General features: G+C 33.1%; 1 protein-coding gene across 2 annotated transcripts; it reads left to right on the plus strand.

Moving 5' to 3' along the window:
• The first annotated feature begins 1,907 nt into the window (after positions 1-1,907).
• Positions 1,908-19,800, plus strand: LOC136853522 (phosphatidylinositol 4,5-bisphosphate 5-phosphatase A-like). Of its 2 annotated transcripts, none has more exons than XM_067129196.1 (10): positions 1,908-2,666; positions 4,723-4,787; positions 8,222-8,353; positions 9,037-9,262; positions 9,453-9,628; positions 11,709-11,933; positions 12,546-12,699; positions 14,138-14,275; positions 15,868-15,948; positions 16,975-19,800. In XM_067129196.1, exons 2-10 carry the CDS (start codon positions 4,774-4,776, stop codon positions 17,095-17,097), a joined length of 1,269 nt encoding a protein of 422 aa, XP_066985297.1. In that variant the 5' UTR covers positions 1,908-2,666; positions 4,723-4,773; the 3' UTR covers positions 17,098-19,800. The 2 variants fall into 2 exon arrangements, with proteins under 2 accessions (XP_066985297.1, XP_066985298.1); XM_067129197.1 differs by having other exon boundaries at positions 2,407-2,468.
• The last annotated feature ends 3,335 nt before the right edge of the window (positions 19,801-23,135 follow it).

Consider the following 23,135-nt stretch of genomic DNA (forward strand, 5'->3'; position numbering starts at 1 on the left):
TCCATTCCCACATTTACTTGCTTTAAAAATGTAATCTATGTCTTTTTAGTAACACAGACAACGATGACGATCTTTGCTGCACTCGACAAAAAATATGCTTGACCCTGAGCCATCCTTTGCACAGCTAAGGAATGCTGTTACTACTCTTATTGTCTCTATCTGATAAAGAAGACCTATATATTTCCATTATTGTGCTAATTTAATACTCTTATTGTCTGTACATGATAAAGAAGACCTATATATTTCCATTATTGTGCTACAATGACGGACATGACACTTGATTAATATATAGGCAGCACCGGTAAAAAAAAAAAAAAAGTAAGTGCGGTATCGAGTCAGCAGTAATCACGCATATCTAAAGATGTCTAAAATTAATTCACCAGCATAAATAAACTGAATGAGATTCGTAAAAAAATTAAGTTCCTTCCCTTCAGAGTAAAACTATAAAAAAAATCGAGACCAACAAAAGTTTACAGATTTGCTGAGGGTTTTTGTAATAATTTGAAAATAAAACTACCATTCCCACTTAATGACGTGGAGCTGTGAATTAACTTTAAGGGCAAAACAAAGTAAGTCACTGGGATATTTAAAGTCACGTAGTCTGCAGAGAACTTGAATCTCCTTTCCCTGAGGACCATCATCCTAAGGTATTTCTAAAAAAATTTTGACTGTTGCGAAAGGATGTTTAAATAAGGCCCTGCGTAATTTAAAAAGTTTGGACGAAAAAGACGAGCACAGATATGATCTTATATGTCTGTTAAAAAGGGGCATAACACTGTCATTGCCATAAATATAATGATTACATGCCATACTCTATCCCTCGAGAGTTCTAAAGTAAATTATGTGCATGGCAGTAAAAATCCAAATTCATGACGCCTTCAAGTCTACTGTCGTCTCAGAGAAGAAGAGATATTTCATTGAAGAAATTTTGACACCCATCAACTTGGAATTTTTTTATGAAGAGCACATTAACTTAACCAAAATACATCAAAGATGAAGCATGAGAGGGAGGAAAAATATCAGTGACAGGAATTGCTTCAGATCGTGGGATTAAAGAGACCTTTAGGAGAAACAAAGCACGCATCACGAGAGGTATAAACTCCTATTCAAAGGCGCTAAGTTAAATACTACCAAGAAAATTAGAACTTCCACAGTTGCCACGTACAAAGTGGAACAGCGGAAGCTTCGGACGGCGAATAAGACATGCATAAGGGATGAAAATCCTAGCCGAAATGAGGGCAGATGTGGCCCAAGAACTAATGTAACACCCTCGATGACTGGTAGACCTGTAAAACCGAGAAAGATCAGTCCTAAATGCTTATGAGTAAAAAGATTCACAAAAACTTCATCCTAGCTAGGACACACCCATCTGCTTTCTCTGAATTGGTCGCTTATCGCTTAGATGTAAGTTTCTGGTGATGGTGCTGAACCACTATTTTTAGACTTCCTGATTGAGTATTACACTACAGAGAAACTTGAACCACTGAGTGTTTGAATGTTACATGTGTCAAGAAGGTCTGAGAGCAAATTCATTTTAGGCTGTAAATGTTCAAAACTCCACACCTAATGCTCACTATACCGCACCTACTATTAGTCTCTTCATGGCAAGACTTAACTATTGCACCTTGTAAGTTTTCATAGTGCCTTGCAAGTTAAATCCCAGATTTATTGTACAAAAGGCATAAACATGTATACGTCGAAGTAAATGGTGTTGTTAAACAGAGCTAATTTTATCAAGAGAAATTTCCATGTTAAATGATTTTTTTGAAATACCATTCTTCAAGAATTACAGAAACGATACATAGGTTATGGCTATGAGACTTGTCCCTTAACCCCAATGTGTTGGTAGTTTTTTTTTCTTTTTTTTAGTTGATGGTAACTGTAGCCTAAGCAACGAATAACATCTTACCCTTTCGTGAGCGCTGAACAACATTCACTATTGGTTTCAAGGGTAACGCGTGCAGACATACAACTGTCTGGTCCCAGAATCAAACCATAGTTAAGTTTACTCGAACTGAGCAGCTCATGCTGAAGTACCACATTACATAACGTACGCATCATGAGGCTCTAATACGTCAAGTCATCGGCTATGAAATAACGCCATGCTCTTATCGTACAAAATTAATGCTCTGTCAGTGTGACGTATCGGTAATTTTTCGAATGTGCTACTTATACATTCAACAAAGAAAGTATTTTTCGGAAATTATTAGTAAATTAGGAAGTTTTGTTATTTAATTCGGCTAAGAACGACCTCCAGAGCAGCTGATGACGACTGACGATTAGGTGCAGTTGTCGTAGTATTAATAATTTTTAAAACTTGCTGCTTATAAATTCAGGAAACAAAGTATTTTCGGAAATTAATTACAAAATAGCAAGTTTTGTCATTCAATTCGCCTAAGAACGACCTCCGGAGCAGCTGATGACGACTGACGATGAAGTGCGGTGGTCGTAGTGAACGTCTCCATCTGGTGTGTTTACTATCTGTCTCAGCTGTCTGTCATTATCTCTTCAGTGGATAACTGGTCACGAACATTATCCTCTACCTTCTTGAGTGTCATCTTGGATTTGCGCGAGTCATTTAAGCCAGAAGATGTCCTTCGTCTGTATTCCTTCATCTTGCCTGTAATTTGCTCTTAGTGAAGGAAAATTTTCGCTGGCTTTGGCAGGTAGGCTAAACTGCCTGTAGGCATTGACGAGACCTTGATACTTCTAGCTTAGGCTTGCCTGTTACTGCTGTGTTACAGTACTGTAGCTGTAGATCAGACTAGGTCATGATTTAGCATTGATCTGTTGAATATAATGTAACTAAAGGCGTGTCAGTGTGCAGTTTAATCTGTGTTCAACTAGAAGCAGATGACAACTTTTGGTATTATAGCAGGCCCTACTGTAGTTCCTAGTCAGCACTAGATTTATTTTCATAAATGGTCGAATAATGGTAATTTTAGGGTGCTTTGCATGGGGTACAATGGGGGGGAATGGAATAACACCTAAGTTAAGCATTTCCAGAAAAAATGAAGGCTTTCAGCATTTTCAGAGTTCAGTGTTATTTTCTTGGACTCTGGGAAGTGACAGGCATTTGAAGTCCATTATCTCTCAAGGAAGACATATGGGAACTTGTTGTTATGTTACATAGCCTAATAAATTACATATCTTTTTCAACCAATGAAAACTTTATAAATTTTTGTTTTGGAAATTTTTCCTTTTAGTTTCTTCAGTTTAACAATGGCTGCCTTGATTGTAAGAAATATTGATGGAGATCATAAGTGCTATATTTTAATTTAGAGAAGATGTAAATCAATTTTATCTGGAACCAAGGTGTTCTAATCATTTTCACTGATGCAACACAAGGTAAAAGTGAAGACTACTAACACAGCCTGGTTCTCTCCAATTGCTGACCGAAATATTTACCGCCTTTTGTTTATTCTTTTATGTTTATGTCTTTTGTTTATGTGGAAATTATTTACCGTCTTATATTCATCCCCATGCGGTTGGTACTAAATATGGTGCCCATTTTACCTGTAACTGGTAATTACTGAACCAGAGGGGTATGGTAGTAGTCTTCAGTTTTACCCAATACAAATCTTAGCTGAAAGAGCCAATTACTGAAATGGGAATGGTACAAGAGATGTGTGCACACTAGCGTGCACACTAGCCGATTACCTTCCAAGGAATATGGTATGGGTGGGCCCAGTGGTTTGTGGAAATAAGGATTACAGTATTTCCATTGCCAGTTAGGTGAGATTGAGATGAATTCTATATTAACTTATGATATATGGTGTTCTAGGTTAGATTAGTTGGTGGGGCCTAGGCAGCTTTTTTCACCCAGCCAGATAAGAATGTGGTGCCTAAGGCTGAATTAGGATGCATCCGTGTATTTTACTCTGACTTTTCTGGTGCTGTAGGTTAGGATAGGTTTGGAGTCTCAAGGAGGGCAGCCTCCCACCCTAATGATGCCAGGTAAAGAGTCAGTCTCCTAGGTTAAGTTAGGAAGGTTAGGTCATGATGCATCCAAGTAACTGTCCTTGCTATATTTTCATGCCTAATAAATTTTCCGGCACTATCATTAATATGCATAAATTATGTATTTTTTCTGTTTATTATATTGTAATTTAAGTATTTCCTACCTTTCTGATTGGGGCATTGTGCTTGTATTTTGTTTTTGTCTTCTTAAAATCCCTGGATTCCCACTGGGGTCTCCAATATTTGATGTACAGTATAGGGAAGGGAGAGGACAACAATAATGGGTGGTTTGCAACAACAGAAATTATTAGAAATGTGCAAAACACGAGTCAGCCAGTCAGAAAAATTCATGGTTCAAATGTTTTGCAGGGAAACAAATTATCATAATATTGCCCAACTTTTTCTTAACATCATATGTTGGCTTTATGTATTGTAGGAGTTAGGCATGCTACTATCCTTGATTCTCCATCAATGGTAGAGGTTACTCTGGTAATATAATGATACTTCAATTTTGTGTCACATAGCTTACATAAACTATATGGTTTTCCACTGCTTATGTGTTGTATGTATTTGACAGGACTTAATATATGTGTTTATTTCATTCAAAATATTTACTGTAAACTTTTGATTCCTTGTTTTCATGTATTATTTTTTGACAACATATGCCATCACAGGTCTGTGAGACTGTGGTGGGTGGAAAATTACCTGTGTTCCATGGGAACTTCAGTAAAATATAATTCAAAATTTTACAAACTTTTACAGATTAGGACTTACCTAGCACTGGTAGGGTGACTTCAAGTAGTAGCATCTGCAATGGAGACCTTAAGGTATGTGCAATGCACTAAGAATTCATTAAAAAATTTCATCAAATTGTTGTTCAATCTCAGAATTTCAAAATACTGTAGTACTTCAAATTTTGTTTTTTATATATAGAGCATCATTAATTTTGTTTAACAAAAAACCCATTAGTCAGAACTCAAAGAGATCCACCATAGAAGGAAGATGAAGGAGAACCTTCTCTTGGCTGGCCTTGCATGAGGGACACCCAGCACCTGGAGTGTTGTTAAGTTGTTTAGCTGTGTATTTTTAACTAGAATGCAGCTGCTGTTGCTTCTCCCATTTTTTTTAATACTGTGCATTTTCACTCTTGTGACTTTGTGCTTAATTTTTCATGCTGGAATGTAAACTATCACCTACTATGTAGGAGCATTCCTTAGTCTGAGCTGGAAATGGTAATTGAAATATGGTAACAAAATAGTATATAGCAGGTCACATTATTAGACTGCTTAGAGCACCATTAATGTAAAATTATGACATATTTACTAACATCTAGTATTTATTATATATGATACTATAGATAACATGCACAATTCTAAAAATTAAAATTATGACATATTTACTAACATCTAGTATTTATTATATATGATACTATAGATAACATGCACAATTCTAAAAATTAACCTGTGTTCTTTCTGTCTGAACTCCTATTAACTCCTTTTTATTCCATGATGTGGTCTTGGATATGAGAGCAGTGATACCTGAAGCTGAGTCTTGACAGTCAGATGACTCATTGTAATGCAGATTGTATCATTACTGAGATCTAAACATACTGAACGTCTAATCTATTCTCGCAACAGTACACCTAAGCTCAGGAAATATACTTGAAAAAGTATGGAAGTATATCAACCATGATGATAGAATAAAAAAAAAGTGGTGGTAATGAGGATAATGACACTTGTGATTATATTGAAGGTAACCATAACCAGTATGTAATACTGGTCATATAGAACTTTTCAGTATATAGTCAGATCTTCTAAATAAGTTTACATGCAACTGGGAGAACAGCTGATATGTAGAAATTATAACAAAATGTTATTAATGTTGAAAACAATAAAAAATACATCAGAAAAGTGAAACAAGGGTACTGAACTTGACACCATACAACTTCCTCTTGACATGAACTGGCATGAAGTGTATTAACTTTCACTTAACATTAGACTTTGCTCACTGCCAAAAAGATTGAAGCTAAAGATATTCCAAAGTGAATCATAATTCAGGAAAAGATTAAGCTGATACAGTACTTGCTCACACTGAATAATTGGCAGTGAAGTAAACCTGTAGTTTAAAGGTAAACAGGCTCACAGGATTTACAATTGCCAGCCAGCAAGGCAGCAATAAGGCACTTATATAGCGTACAGAGCCCGTGAAGGAAAACATTTACTAAGATTATTAAAAGAATTTGAAGATATTATTCCAAGACATCATTGGTACAGTAAGCATGATTGACTAGATAAAATACAATATGACTAATGTGTGAAGAAGAGCACAAAAAAATTCTGGTTGCTAAAACTGCAGGTCTTGCCTGCTTGTTAGACAAACGGAATGACTCGCCACTTTTAGAGGCACTATGCTTACTAGCCAACTGGTGGGTATTTTTTTTTTTTTTGGCAATGTGTACATAAGCTGCTGACTGCATGATTAGACAATAGCATATTGACAGGGTTGTTTTAAAACAACTGGAAATTCAGGTCTTCTGTTGCATTCCAGCTGACTCAAGGGTTCTATTTGAGATGACAGTCTTCCTTTCAAGTGCTTGAGAAAGCCAGGTTCCCAATAATATAGGTCTCTTTTTGTGCATAGATACAGAGCACATCAAAATTCCTTAGGCTTACTATAGTCTACCCAGCATACTTGGTCAAAGGAGGGTCTGGGAGGGTGAAAGAGCGATGCCAAATGTACTTTCCTCATTATGCAAATAAGGCTATTGAAGACTCCCTTTCGATTCTTTAAAAAAAGGCTTTATTTAAGAAACACATCTCATTATAACTGAGGGCAGTTTTATGATAATAATATTGTCACAAATAGAATATGAAAATATTAAGACAATGTGACAACGCTTTAGGTGCTGCCATATCTGTGTTTACCCTAAGGTGATGGTGAGGAAGAAACAATTATAGTTTTGGGTCAGTAGCATTGGATTAACCCATTCCATTAAAGGATTAAACCTGGGTCAACACAAGGAACAATGGATATCTCCCCAAAATGAAGCATCAGCCCTCAAACAAATGAATAATAAATTAATGAGCCCTTTTTTCCCTAAAGGTTGGCCAGTGTAACTTCAAATAATAAAATAATAAAGCATAGCAAAACCATGGCATAAAATAATGAAAATGAATAAATACTATACTTACATTTAAAAATACATGAGATCTATGAGAGAGAGAGAGAGAGAGAGAGAGAGAGAGAGAGAGAGAGAGAGAGAGAGAGAGAGAGAGAGAGAGAGAGAGAGAGAGAGAGAGAGAGAGAGAGAGAGAGAGAGAGAGAGAGAGAGAGAGAGAGAGAGAGAGAGAGAGAGAGAGAGAGAGAGAGAGAGAGAGAGAGAGAGAGAGAGAGAGAGAGAGAGAGAGAGTTTCACACAGAGATTATTTTTCAAATGATATTTGTGCAACAGTGAAACAACCTCCACAATACTTAAAATGCAAGGAAAAACCAGAGAAACGAAAGAAAAACTTGACTTATTAAAAGAAGACAAACGAGCCTAATAATTACTGGAAGTAATGTGAAAAAACACAGCAGTCCAAAATTATGAATTGACATTTAAAGGAGGGAGAGAATTGCCTGGTGGTAGTTAATATTTAAATATCATTTAATTTAAGCTCACATATCTTCATTTATGATAAAGTTTTTAAAAGAAGTTAGAGCTAAACTCAGTTGTTTACAGGAGAAACAAAACCAGGAAATACCAAAGAGAATTATAACAGGTCAAGGTCTTAGGAAGGAAAGGGTATCCACAAGTAACTTAGAAACGGAGATATGTCAGCGCTGTAAAGCAATTGGGGGGCCTGTTTTTGACCAAGTATGCTAGGGAGACTATAATTTATTACTGTACCTATGAGTACTTTCTTGTGGCCCCGATGTGCCTTTGAAACAGGAAAATTCCTTTAATATTTGAGTGACTTTGGTCTTCACCACTTTCACAAATCTCAAAATTGTCCAGTAAAAATGATTTATAATTATTCCAAGTCATAAAATTCGAATATTCATTTTTTATCAGTTGCATTTCTCAGTGTATTTTTTTGTGGAAGAAAGTCCCTTGTGATAGATAACATGTCATGTGCTACAGCATGTTGTTTTTATAGCAGTTGCATTTTTTTTATAGCAATAAAGATTTTTTTTTTTACTTATTATGGCACTGTTGCACTATTGCTGAGTGTGTTGGTATAGTGCTGTGTTCAGTTATAATCGTATGTTAATTTTGCAGTATATTTTGTATCACCTGGAATGTGCAAACTGGTTGGCCAGAGCAAGGCCTCCACAGCCTCCTTGGCATTCCCAATGATCCTGTGATAAAGAGAACCACGGATGACCTTCTGCCAGATATATATATAATTGGGTAAGTTGATAAATTTTTTCTCATGAAATTAGTACCTTTCATTATATTATTAGTATATGTAAACTTATTGTAGTTGCAGTGTTTTTATCAATCTTTTTAAGCTAATTTTCCTGTTGAAGAGCAATAGAATGCATTTAAAATCTTACATGACTTTTTTTATAATGACTGTATTAATAATAATCTTGAAAGTCATCTTTGTTTATTAGATGCTTTTGTTGTTGCTCAAACAAAAGTCCTAGTTTTAAAAAAAGCACACAATCATGCTCAAAAACAGATGATCATTATTTTGTTGAAAAGACATTAAGAATCTTCTGTTCAACCTTGATGCTTATACAAGTGTAGACCCAAATGGTATTGATTCTATTTATCAAAATTACTGAAATCATGTTCATATTTACTTGTGAGTTTCTCCAGTCCTAATTGTTGTCAAACTATTTCATTAGCCTCTGTAGTGATTCTTAAGAGTAATCATTAGCCACTCCAACCCCATTCATGGCACCATAACTTTTTACCTATGGTATAACTCATATCCTTTTCTGCCTTCTTACAAATCTGTCTTTCTATCTCTTTATGTATCTGTCTGTCTGTGGATCTTAACCTTTTTAACACCTGGATATTCATATTGAACATTATTAACTCTTTATTATCAGTTATATTAGTACATTTTACTTTTGCTTCTACAGGTTGCAAGAAGTTAAATCACAGCCACAAAATGTAGTCATGGACACCCTCTTTGAAGAGCCATGGACGAGTGCCTTGCGGGAAACCATTGGGCCTCATGATTATGTGAGGATTGTTGGAGAACGCTTACAGGGTATTGTAACAAATGTTTTTATAAAACGACAACATCTCCATCATGTTCGAGACATCCACACTACAGTTACAAGAACAGGGTTTGGAGGGCTCTGGGTACGTTTGTCTGAATTTTAAATTACCGTTTAAAGTATTTACTTTTTTTAGGAAAATATTGTGATTGATCTGGTGTTACAGACAATGCAGGAAAGAAATGGTATTCATATCAGCTTTCTTCCAAGACTGTGATACCTTAATATTTTATCATAGGGAATTTCCTAATATCTTCTCTTTTTTTTTCATTCAGGGAAACAAAGGTGCAGCTTCTGTTAGATTTTCTATATATGGCTGCTCTGTTTGTGTGGTCAATTGCCATCTGGCAGCTCATGATTCTGGCTACAAAGAACGAATAGAAAACTTCAACACAATAATTGATTACACAAGATTCCCAATTCCAGAGACGAGTAATATCCTTTTCCATGAGTAAGTCCTTGCAAAACAGTTTTGATTACAGTAAAATACCTCTACAGGACAGGGATAGGTACAGAAGTATGAGTTGTAATTTATTTGAGCATTTGGCTATGCAACTTCACTTTTGAATTAGAATACAGTACATGCTCCTGAGGTTTTTAGTTCAGTCCAAGAAGATTTAATAGCATTAAGTACTACATTGAACTCATCAGTATATTATGAGGTTATGGGAAAACAGATTATGTTGTGGAAGTTTTACTGTACAAGGTTGCTTTTTCTTAGGAGCCACCTCCTGTTAGAGCAAATATTTTAAATTTGCATAAAAAACTAATTATTATTATTATTATTATTATTATTATTATTATTATTATTATTATTATTATTATTATTATTATTATTATTATTGTAGTGATGTCTCTTTATTGAGCATTGGGAAGGTTTGTGGTCTTTGATATAAGGGAGAGGGTTTTATCTGTGGTATATTCATTAGTTGGTTATGAATTATATATGATGTAGATATAATGGCATTTGTGTGAGCAAGAAATATAAAAGAGGCCTAGTTTGCACAGATAAAAACTTATGATTGTATTCATTTCATATGCTGATATTATGGCTGTTCTTAATTGTTTTGTTCTCCCTATATTCAGAAATGATGACTAGTGTTGCTCTTGATGTTTAACCTTGTTCTGACATTTATGTCTGTTATTATTATTAGAGTATTCAGAAGATGAACCTTATTCATATGGAACAAGGCCGCTGGGGGGCCATTGGCTTGAAATTCAAGCCTCCAAAGAATATGGTGTTCACTTGAAAGAAGTCACAGAAGGTAACAGAAAATACCAAAAGAAGAGATCAGTAACATGGGTATTTAAAAAAAAAAAAAATAAATAAATTAACACATTAGCAGATAAATAGATAAAAATATAAGTAAATTACTAAAATACAAGGACAGTTGTTTTAGAGAGATAGAGAGAAAAAAAACAGTTGCTTAAACCTGCAACAGAAATTAAGTTAGTAATGAGAGCAGTGAGACACACTGAAGTAGAGAAGCTGTAGGAATGAGTTTTTTATCAAGTCAGACTTGCTATGTCACTTCTGCATAGTAAAAAATCAAGAAAAGAAAACAGTAACAAATGTTTACACAAACAAAGTAGAGGTTAAAAATGTTCTTTTTAACTATGTTGGTCTTTCTTTTCAGTACACTTAATTTCATAAGATACAGGAAAAAGAAAATTGAAAGATCACACGAGCTACATACGGGGCGCAGTAGAAAAACACCTGCAAATTGTACTAGTTTTCTCTATGAAATTTTGAAGACTACTGTATTTGATAAGCATTACTGAGGCTCTATTTTATAATTTTAGGATCATTTGCAATTTGCATGTAAATCTAAAAATTCAATTTAAAACAAACTTATACTTAAAGAAAAGTCATTCTGTACTTGAGAATTGAGCAGTTGGGGTCTGTTATTGAGCCAGGTCTGTTATTTTGGAGTATGGTTACTGTACTGAGGTACTACTGGAACTTCACTGTTGCACTATTCCATTATATTAAGTTACATAAAGCTTGGAATTTTTCAAATCTGTCGAGCTGTTGGGTACTCGAACTTCTGCAAGCGCTGAATTGGAATTGGGACTGTATAAAGACACTTTTCCAGGATAGGCTAGAGTGAGTCTTAATGTAACATGTTGGTTTGGGTCTCCCCTGAAAAGGGAGGAGTTTATATGGTAACTTCCTTCTTAGGTTAACTTGCATGTGTTTGAATCCCACCAAGAAAGGCAAGAGTTTTTCATGTGTTTACAGAAGGAAACGTATCCAAAAATTGTTGTAGGAAATGAAGAAGTTAAGAGGTTTTTGTATCATAATATCATGTTCATATACTGTTGAATGTGAATAATAGATACATACAACTACGGTATTAGTATTAGTATTAATAGTTGAACCAGAACAGTGTCTAAAAAAATCTTAATTGTGTTAGATATGCTTACTCAGTGGAGATTTGCTAGTATTAATTGTGAGATGTACCTCATTAATAAAAATACTGTTGTATCTTTATTGCTTTTGTTTTCATAACATTTGTTTTCTTTTTCAGCTACGTGTTTTGGGTTGGAGACTTGAACTTCAGACTTGATAACACTTTAACTAGTGAAATCATTTCTAAGCGAGTAACAGATGGTGACTTGGAGAAGCTTTATGAAATGGATGAGTTGCACAAGGCTCAGAAAAATGGAGAAGCATTCTCTATGCTGAAAGAAGGGGCCATAACTTTCCCTCCAACATACAAATATCAGGAAGGGTGCTCAACATATGATTTATCGTAAGTGAAAAGTACTTTTAAAGTATGATGTTTTTCTTCTGTTGTATTACTTAATTATGTAGTAATACAACATGACGGTAACATGCGTAAAGAAACGAATAATTTTCTCTGCTACCAGTATCCTTGTGTCCTTGCAGCAAATAAAGCTTTTATTTTTTGCCGGTTGTGTGAATATTAGTTACACATCAAAAATATGAAAAACAGTGGTTAATTTCTGGGTTGGATCTCCTCTTAAAAGAGTTCAAAATTTACTTCATTGGTTTTACTAAAATATTTTACACCATTAGTTTCTTGAAGCACACTGGTTTGTTAAGAGACCTGTGTTTTATGGGCCAGGCATAACTTTTTGTAGAAATATTAGCAGTAGTGCTATTCTGGCTGATCCATTTGTCAGTTGATATAATGAAATGATCTGATATTTATTTCCTTTATATTAACTTTTGTAAAGCCATGCTGAAAGATTGACACTTAGAAAAAACAACATTCATTTGGAATATGTGAAGTTATGTAAATTAAGAATGTTACTGTGCAGAAAGCCAAGTATCCTAGGGTGAATGTTCATGTTCCCCTTGAGAAAAACACTGTCTGTTATGCTTTCTTTTATATTTCCAGACGTAGACCGGCATGGACTGATAGAATTCTCTATCAGGTTCATGTTGATGCTTATGAAAATGTCAAGTTAGGAGTGAAGCAAGCATCATACTCGTCAGTAGATACATACACACAATCTGATCATAAGCCTGTGTTTTCCAATTACTTTATTAAGGTATGTCTCTGTCTGAAATTTAACGAATTCAATTAATTGACATTGGTTAGTTTTGGCTCTTCAAAGCCTTTATGAAGCTATTTGAAGTAGCATTGTGATTCTTAAATAGTTCAGCTTATTATAGTGTATATGGTGTCCTAACCTTTGCTCCATGTAACTGCCTCTTTTGATTCCCATTGTTGTTATCAGCACTATGATTTATTTCATCACAACCCTATCAATCATATATATGCCTACAGTTGTGATCTGTGAATGTCAGACAGAAAGATTTAGTGTATCAGATAGAAGGTTGGCAGTCTCATAGAGGTGCATTTGTCACTGGACCCTTTTAGGTATTCTTCTGAATTGTAGCACTGCTTACATCTCTGTAATTCCCAGCTTGTTTCCCTTTTACTGGATTGTCATTTTTCATTACTATCCTAACATTTATCAGTATTCAGTATCCAGTTCAAATTTCTTTTTGTACCTTTCTCTTCTTTTTTTTTAATTAATGATTGAGGTGTGATTACGTCTTAGCGGATACTTCTAAGGTGCCAGGGTCTACCTTTGGATTGCAGCTTTATGGTGTGGTTTCTATGAGTAGTTTTGAGTTTCACATTTGCAAATCGGGAGAAATATGCTTCTTTACAAAGTTTTTGAATGTTTTTCAAAACTTTGCATATACTGCTGTATTTTTCAATGGTTTTGGTGATGATTCCCAAGAGTACATTCTACTAAATAGCTAATGAGTAGTTAACTAGTTATTGCTCAGAAAGTGAGGCAGATGACTGTTCATTACCCAAGGGTCCAATCTGCAAGTGCAGTGCCAATACTGAATTTTTCATCATTTAGACAAAAGAGAAATTGTCTTGGTGTTATTCAAAATACTGCAAATTAGGACATTCCTTATGGTTGAGTATGTATAGAAAAGGTAATTTTGTTTTAGAAAAGATTGTTATATTGCTTACATGTGCATAACTCATAAAACTAACTATTACATCGTGCTTTTATCATATCTAAGTATTGTTTTACAATTTAGGTCCTTTATTTTTATATGAATACAGTACAGTAGCCCCTTAACTCATTAGGTATTTTGGGTTCTAGCCTTCTGAAAAGCAGTAAAATCTGGTAAGTAACAAAATCATATATTATAACCAACACTTGAGTATTCAAGATATCCTACAGCTACAGTCCTTACATGTATGGTAATTACTAAACCCAAGCAAAACTTACACTTATCATTCAGTTGTAGAAATTTATCCATGAAATTCATTACTGTACTTCTAAAAAGGTAGCCTAGCATAAAGTATTCTAAAGATGTAGCTAATGAATAGAGTCTGGTAAGATAAGGGGTTGCTGTGTTGTAACAGGTAAGTTGTTTTTTAAATGATAGCAGTATAGTTACAAGTGACATTTAATATAAAAGATACTATTTTGACATGACCATTTTTTATCATAGGTGTTTGCCAACCATGAAGACCGTTGTGTCAGGTTCCAGCCCATAGGCACTTGGTATATAGGAGAGGGTGGCAATGTAAAATTTACACTTGATTCAGATGTTGTGGCATCGCCGTGGGATTATATTGCATTGTACAAGGTACAGAACTTATTTGCTTGCTTATTGTTTATAAGATTTTATCTGTGGAATTAAGCATTCCTTCATCATTATGTTGTTTAGGTAAGTAATATAATTGAGTTCACCTTTCTTTTAAGAGACTGGGTAAATGTTGATTTGTTAGACATTTCTAAATGTAAGTCATTGTGAGTATTATGTTTTGAGTCTTAATTTTTTATTTTGATATATTTGTCAAATTTAACCTTAGTATTTTTATCAATGTTGTATTAATAACTTAATGACCTTTTACATGGAAGATATTCCTTTTGATATTATCTTGAGAATATTTTCATAGATTTTCAAACGTTTTAAGCACAAATTACATTCCCATTCAGTGATATATTACAATATTTATAATACTCACAGTTTTAAAGTATACTGTAGCCACATTTCCTTCCAAATGTAGTTACAAAATTTCACATAAACTCATTACTTTTAACATAGCTTTCTTCTGTGTTACCACACACAATATGAGACATTTCTTCCTTGGTAGAAGAAAAAATAAGATTACAGATTATGGTAGGTTGTCACATGCACGTGTGGCTCCCCCACACCCCCAATGGCTGACTGTCATGTTTTGTCTATTCTGAACAGCTACAAAAGAACAGGGATGTTGGGAGGAGCATTTTGGGTTAAAGTAATGGGTGTGCATGAAACACTTTAGGCTTAGAAAAATCACAATTATTTCAAAATAACCCTTGCAACATAGCCAGATTAGCAACTTAAGTGGGAGTGCACTGAACTCCTGACATCATAGTGCAGATAGAGGAATGAACAATAGCAGCTTTTGAGACAGAATAATGTTAGGTTTCTGAAGCTCTGAGGTATAAATGATGGTCAAGGGATAAACGGACCATGTTAGTGAAAATGAGATTTGTAGTATATGCTCCCTAGAACAACATAGTAATATATGCTCTACCCATACTGTATGGCACAGTGGCTAGTGACCCTGGAAATTTTATATCTAGCTGGAAGGCATAATGAAATTGTTAAGGAGATGATGATATTGATTCCCCTCAGCCCAAATCACCTAATTAAATATTGGGCTGAAGGAATTAGGAGTCCGGTACGTACTTTTATTTAACATCTCTTGGTTAACAGGTAGCAATTTTTGTTTGGCACTGCCAAGAATGTTGAGAATTCTTTGAAAACATTGTCATAAGCCTTTACAGTGATGTGCATGTGGCAAAAGCAAGTCATAGTTAAATATAAGCTGTGAATAAAAACACCCCAAGACAACCTCTTGACCTCACACTGCACAGAAAATTGCGTAACTACAAAGAAATGAATGATAAAAGAATGAAGATGAAATGAAATACAGCATTGAAGACCAAGTCCAGAAATTTTGGGGAAGACTATGAGCTGTGAACAAGAAGTAGACAGATATTGGGAACCTATGGGATACATATGCACATGTACCAACCTGTCAGGAGCTATTGATCTACAGTAGTTTCTCAACAACTTGGGATGGAGATGTCTGGAATTTCTTGTAAGACACAAAAAGGATATGTTAAAGTCACAGGATTGTTGTGAAGTATAAAGATATTGATTTACTTTTTCTTTTACCTTTTCAGTCTGATTTTACATCCATGCACCAGTATACAACTTACATGTACATTCCACAGTCAGGAACAACATCTCAGCGCAATATACAGGTATGTTGATGTCAATTAGTTTAACTTATCCTTTTTGCAAGAATAAGACTGCTTTGCTGTTCTGGTTATAAATAAATGTCTTTGTAATTTGTTTTCAGTTATGCATTTTTGGTGTTATGGTGATTTTTGGTAAAGATTAAAGGGAAAATTAAGAATAATATAATTCGGTTTCATCGCTCGTATGTCAATCAGCCATAATTTTTAAAATGCTTTAAAAAACAAATTTAAAAAAGCCACAGCACATAAATGTTAAAATATATAAAATAATATACAATAATGAAATGTAAAGACAAAAATCACTTAATAAAAAATGTTAAAAATACTACCTAATTTACACAATGTCTAGCTGTTTAGTTTTTACAGTACAGTTATATTCACATAGTTCCAGTGTTCAGCCATCAGCCATAAAATTACAAATATCCATAGAAAAGTTCCAGATAAAAAATTGTTAAAATATGCAAAATAATATACCTAGACAGTAATATGTACAGAATAAAACTATTTCAAAGCTTAAGAATATAAAAAATATTGTTGTAATACATGCCTTTCCAGCTCCCGTTCAGTTGTGTGTCACCATGAGTTCTTGGTAGCAAATTCAAGTATATTTGTTGTGTCTTATTTGCACTGAATTTGTGTTGAATGATTATTGTCTTTGCTTTGAATAAAATTTCTAATACTGGTGGAAGAGCATGATGCTTTTCCATTTGACAGTCAGGTGGCTATGCTGAATCATGTTCATTTCATGGTTTAGAACCAGCAAATAAGTACGCTATAAATATCCTTACTATAATGACTGTAATTTCAAGGTAAAATAAATGAAATCCACTAGAGAAAGGTTTGGTTTATTTATTGGCTTGCTGATTTATCTTATGTAGTTGATGCTACAGTTTTATGTAATTCAGTTTATTCAGTTTATTTTTTATTTGTATTCACAGTACTGAAGTAATAGTTATTATAATAAGAGAAATGATTTTACAGCTAAATATCTGTAGTTATGTATTGTCTGACAATAGAAATAATTTTCAGCTTGTTTTCAACGATGAGCTTCTTCAGCAGCCAGGTATGTATCGACTTGCATATTATTCAGGCAAATACAGTAGTTATTTGGGTCTCAGTGACCCATTCCCTGTTATGGTGCGCCCTGAGTAAGGTGGTGGGCATTTGGTCAATTGGTACAGGAGACGATGAGAGCATTGTGTATATTAATTTCTCTTATCACATCTTTATTTTAATTAAAAATATTAATATTCCCAGAATACTGGGTTGAGTTTGAGCAGGACTTATAATATAATTTAATATTGGGTGAATTTATTCATTGTGCTGTTTGTATATTGAAGTACTGTATTTGTATGTACTGCATTTTATTTACTTTTGATTGCATACTGTACATGATATTAATTTTTCACTGTACAAAAATATTATAGTATCTCTACCTCACCCTTTTTATTTTGTCACTCTTACCAGAAGTACTTAGTGTGAGTGAATATATTAAAATTTTTGTTTTTGTATGTGACAAATTTAGTATTTTGGTTTTGTATATGTGTATAACTAAATTAGTATTTTATGTGCTACATTATTTTACTGATATTTCATGATAAACCAATATTAGCAATATGAATTCATTGTAGATTGTGAATACAATGTGTATTTTAATTGTCATTGCCATATTGAAGCTAATTGATTGTACAGTAGTGTGAATATCACAAAGCCATATTGTGAATAGCAAAACATCCCATGAGTAGTACAGTAATCACTTTCATTAGCTGGTGCTATGGAAGCCACGGTTTTAGCAAAGTCTACAAAGCCCCTTGCTTCCTGTTTGAGACTAAAGTGTGCCTTTGTATTATTTTGTTATGAAATCATGATCTAGGAGTTTGAATTGTAATCCATAAGTTTGAAGTATAGTCCATTAATTTTGAAAAGCTTCACTAACCTAGAAAACCTTTACCCTTGTAGTTGTTCATGGGGTGATTTTTTACAGTAAAGATGTCTGTGATTTAATCACTACTGTACAGACCATGACCTTTTATAGCATGTAAATTATGGTACTGTATGAAACTTTTGTTACAAGACGAGCATTTCAAATATTTGGAATTTTTCATCAAATGCTGTAATACAAATGCAAAAATCTTCCATTGAAGTCAGAACAATTTAATAACGCTGAGAGGCTATGAGATAATTATTATAGATCTGTAGCTTCCATTTACTTTTCATTGCTACCACTGTGATCATAAGTCATGTGAGGAGCTTAGTTCAAATATACTTCCTACAGTTGTATATGTTTTATAGATAGGAATAATTTTCATGAATGATGGTGATGACTTCAGTAATTCTATTTTTGTCTTCGAAATTTGTACAAGTTATCCCTTGAACACTTGGTTCCAGAGTCTGCTGTGGATTTACCGTACTTTCATTATTTATATAGTTATGGGTCATCTCATTTGCCCAGTTGTCCTATATTTTTGCAATTTTCAGTGTATAATAGCTTGATAGGTTAAAAGATTTAAAGTGCATTATGTGGGTCTCCAGTGAGTGCTGCTTTAATATTCTAATTTTCATGTCTATGATGCGGTAGGTACCATTTGTGCCAATGTTGACGTACTTTTCTTCATGATAGAGATGACACTTTCAAAAGCTTAATTTGATAATTGTTTATTTCCTGCCTGATGAAGTCTTACTGATAAAGATGTGTTAATGGAATTTTGAGAATTATGGGATCTCATTGTTCAGTTTAGTATACAGTGATCACAGTGTGCTGCACTGATGGAGTACCTGTTTAATATCTATCATCCAATATTAGAATAACCAACACTCCCAATTTAATGTAAATGCAACTGCCTCTTTGGGATTTCAGCCACAACCTGTTCATTACTTGGGTAATAACTTAAATCTAATGAGGTGACACAACTCGGAAATAACTTGGATGGAATTTTCATATCAGATAAAGAGCATATATCATTCTTTTACCAACACAGTCTTACGTATAGTAGGTAAAAGAATTTAATGCAGTATTAGTATAGTACAGTATTAGGGTTGCTTCCATATCCAGTTTTATGCAAAGCAGTGCTTCGGTACTGTAGGCATGAATTCAAATGTTCTCTTGTTATTTTAAATAAGCCAGATAGCAGTTTGAATCATGTCTGAACTATACAACTTTTCCCTCAAGAATGTTTCAGCCTTATGTTTCTCAGCAGTCACAGTGAAATAAAATCAATGGTCTCATTCCCTATGTATGTAATTATTGTATATATTAATCAAATTCTAAAGCCCCATACTCAGTTGATTACTTTTTCAGTTTCAGCAGTTGTTATCACTGCACTTTGGATTTCAAAGCCAAGGCATTTATGGTTCCATCTAGTTAACAGTAACCTTATTTGCTTGATCCTGTACAGTTCGTAATTCTTTGTTTGCAACAACGAATATTAAGTTAGAAAATATACTGTATATGCTCTGGATTTGATATGATGTTTACCACTTATCTTTCCTTATGAACTCTGGTAGTTCAGTGTATCAGAACAGAAGATTATCCATGTAAGGTAAAGGCTGTGAATTCTTGTATAATATATATAATAGATGAAAATTGTTGTTCTTGGTTGGTTGTTTTAATAAACACTATATAGATCTTTTCAGTTTTACTGTATACTGTATTTGAAATATTTGCACAATTTGTATTTACCTTTGTAAGATTTCTCTACTTTCACTTACTAGTAGTAGATGATGTCATTCAGAAGGATGATACAAAATAATTGTTCTAATGTTTGGAAAGTAAATGTTGATAATTTATGAATACATTGTGTTTTCTAGAATACATTTTCTTTAAAGATTTTATTTCATTTCCAAATAATTATCCAAGATTAATGGAATAAGAAAACATTTAAAAATGCCATGACATGAAAATTTGTCTAATTTTTATTCAGGGTTTATATGCTCTTTACCTTTCAAGTCTTTCAAGATAATTTTTGTATTATGAAATGGAAATTGCCTCATTTGTTATTTTTTATGACTCATGACATTCTTCTTAGTGGGATGAGTGAAAGCTGCTAGTGCTTTAAAAATAGCCATGGGCAGAATGATTGCAGTTACAGGGTTATATTGTATATCACAATGAGATGATGGTAGATCATCTTAGAACTTGAAGAAGTAGGAATCCAGCATTGCTTCTTAGGCAAGACTCACTGAGAATTAAGTGCTTGTGATAACATTAGTCAGCCTAGAATCATGCGGAAGTTAGGAATGCTATTGCTATGTTCGCCTCTGTGTTAAATAGTTAGCTCTATACACAGTCACTGGAAGAAACTTTAGCAAGATCAGTAGATATTGTGGATGTACATTTTTTGCGAAGCAGTACTATGGAATCATTTATTTGATTTTAACAAAGTTTATTTGTTTTTACAAGAGTTTCGTAACTGTTAGATTTTGGTTCAATTTTCATCTTGGAATTCTGGGAGAGAATGGCTATGAGTGAATTTTATGAGGACAGTTTATATAAGATGATGTTCCAATTCCACATTAATTAATAGCCTACATAGGTGAGTGACATGCTATTTGAGGCACATAAAAGCCTAATGCAAAGAATTTATAGATCAGATACTTTTATATTTTATGTTTTAGGGAAGGTTCTTGAAATATATATGTATTGAGCAGCTTTTGACCCTTGCTTTTGCTAGGGTACTTTTAGTGTTAAGATTGGACATAAAAATAATGTCAGTGATATTTGTTAGTAGCAAATTTGGCTGGAATAGTGTTAAAAATTTGGGATATTTTTAGATATTAATTGAGGTCAAAATCATGTGAATATCAATTCTGTAACTCTAAATGGGGATTTTAAATATCCTGTATATTTACCCTAAATAACTAGACTAACTAACTCTGGGAGAGTTAATACAATTTAAAAGTGACACTTCCAGTTAACCTGAACTTAAAAGTTATTACAATAATCAGGGACCAACGATTCCAAACATCTTTGTATGACAGAGCCTTCTTGCCTTGATATAAAAGATTTCAGTGATCATAATGATTGCTTTGTCAAAACAAATCTAGGATTTCAATATGTGCAGGTGGAATGGTCGCAGTGTAATTGCATAAAGTGCAAACAATTTGAGTTCCACATTGATGGGCTCCTTAAATAAAAATATAATTATAATTATATATATATATTATTATATATATATATATATATATATATATATATATAAATATATATATATATATATATATATATATATATATATATATATATTATATATATATATATATATATATATATATATATATATATATATATATATATATATATATATATATATATATATATATACACTATAATAAAATATTGTACTGTACAAAAACATAAAAAGGTGTAGCATTAAGATTGGTGAGAAAAGCACTTCTATATTGTACCTTGTGCATAAATGTTTCAGACTTAAATAATCTAGTCATCTCTCTAATAATTCTTAAGTTACCAGAAAAATGTTTGAAATGTAAAATATTTCAGCAAATGTTTGATTTTGTCCTCAAAGGATATGTTGTTGAAGTATGTTGTAACATTTAAAGTCTTGTGAATACTCTAGTTATTGTCCCTGTAATACTTGATTTTGCTTGAGATAAAGTCGTTGATATTAGACAGAAGAGTACCTTGTGTATATAAAGTTGAAGTAAGGAAATGTCTTATAAAGGATAAATTTTTGCCACATTTTCAAAATGATTTAATGTGTGTGATTGGTGATGTGTGTGAAAGACACAATTTCCTACTAGATAGGAAATTAAGTTTAATAATGAGTGCTTTCCTGTGAAATATGATGTTTAATAATATATATATATATATATATATATATATATATATATATATATATATATATATATATATATATATATATATATATATATATATATATATATATATATATATATATATATATATATATATATATATATATATATATATATATATATATATATATATATATATATATATATATATATATTATACAGTATATAAAAATGTATTTATAGTACAGTATATCATTCTAAGTGCACTCATAGAAATAAATTATAGTCTACTTATGTAATGCTATCATACATTTTTAAAGAGATTCCACATGTAAACTTAATTTTCCTTTCATTAGGTATTCCTTCTAGATAAAGTTTGCTGTTATCTTCCGGGAGCATTTTATTGTTAATTAAAATGACTTCAGACTATATTGATTTACTAACCTCCTACTTTTATTTTTAGTTAGTGTGTTGCTCGTTGGTGTTGCTGTTGGATGACATTCAGCTGTATTTTAGCATAAGTCACGTATCATTTATTAACAAATAAACCTGTATAGTGAATCCAAAAGTATCACATTTCTATGTGTATCTAAATTGCAAGAGTTGTAGCCTTTTACAAGTTACTGTTTGATAATAGATAAAACAAAAAGATTTTTTTTATTTACTTTTCCAATGTTTTACCATCAAAGTAATACACTTGCTTACAAATGGAAGATGCCCCCTGTAAATGTGCTTTGCTTGTTCGCATACATAAAATACTTGTGAATTGGAGTCTGGCTGATTACTTGATAAATGTCAATATTGTAGCTGTAGGATAATTAGTGTGCTGGGTTTCAAGTTTTGATAAGGTAATCTCATGTAGTAACTAGCATAATTCATTCATTTCACACCTTTGAAGTATTTCAGAGTAATCTTGGTTCTCATTTAGTAATTTGCCTAATTTTGAAGGTCTGTGTTTGCATTTTCAGTTTTTACTCTGTCTGTTCTTTTGTGTCATTTTTAATGTCATGTCATATTCCTGTTTTGGTAGACACTTTTGTCCACTTATTCATTTTGTCAGTCTTTAATTTTTTTCATTCTGTTATTGTGTTCCTGGATTTTTTTGTTTTGCGTTCCCTAGAAACGGCATTTTAAGAAATCTAGTGACCCAGCAGTTATCCTAAATATTTGCTAAATCTGCATTAATGTTTTTGTATGACAGTAATAGAGTGCAATATGGAAAAATCTCAGATGGTTTTGAAAATCCTCAACATTAGGTCTGTGACTTCTTTCCTTGGCTTGTTGTTTTGACAACAGAATTTTAACATCTTCCAATTCAGTTTGCCATGATCATTAACCTGTGCTGAAACAAGATATTCCTGTCTGAGATTGAAAAATGATATGGTGAGCAGACTTTGGTGTGCCTTGAAGAAATATAT

Source organism: Macrobrachium rosenbergii, chromosome 27, assembly GCF_040412425.1.
Source record: "Macrobrachium rosenbergii isolate ZJJX-2024 chromosome 27, ASM4041242v1, whole genome shotgun sequence".
In the NCBI taxonomy this organism is placed as follows: domain Eukaryota; kingdom Metazoa; phylum Arthropoda; class Malacostraca; order Decapoda; family Palaemonidae; genus Macrobrachium; species Macrobrachium rosenbergii.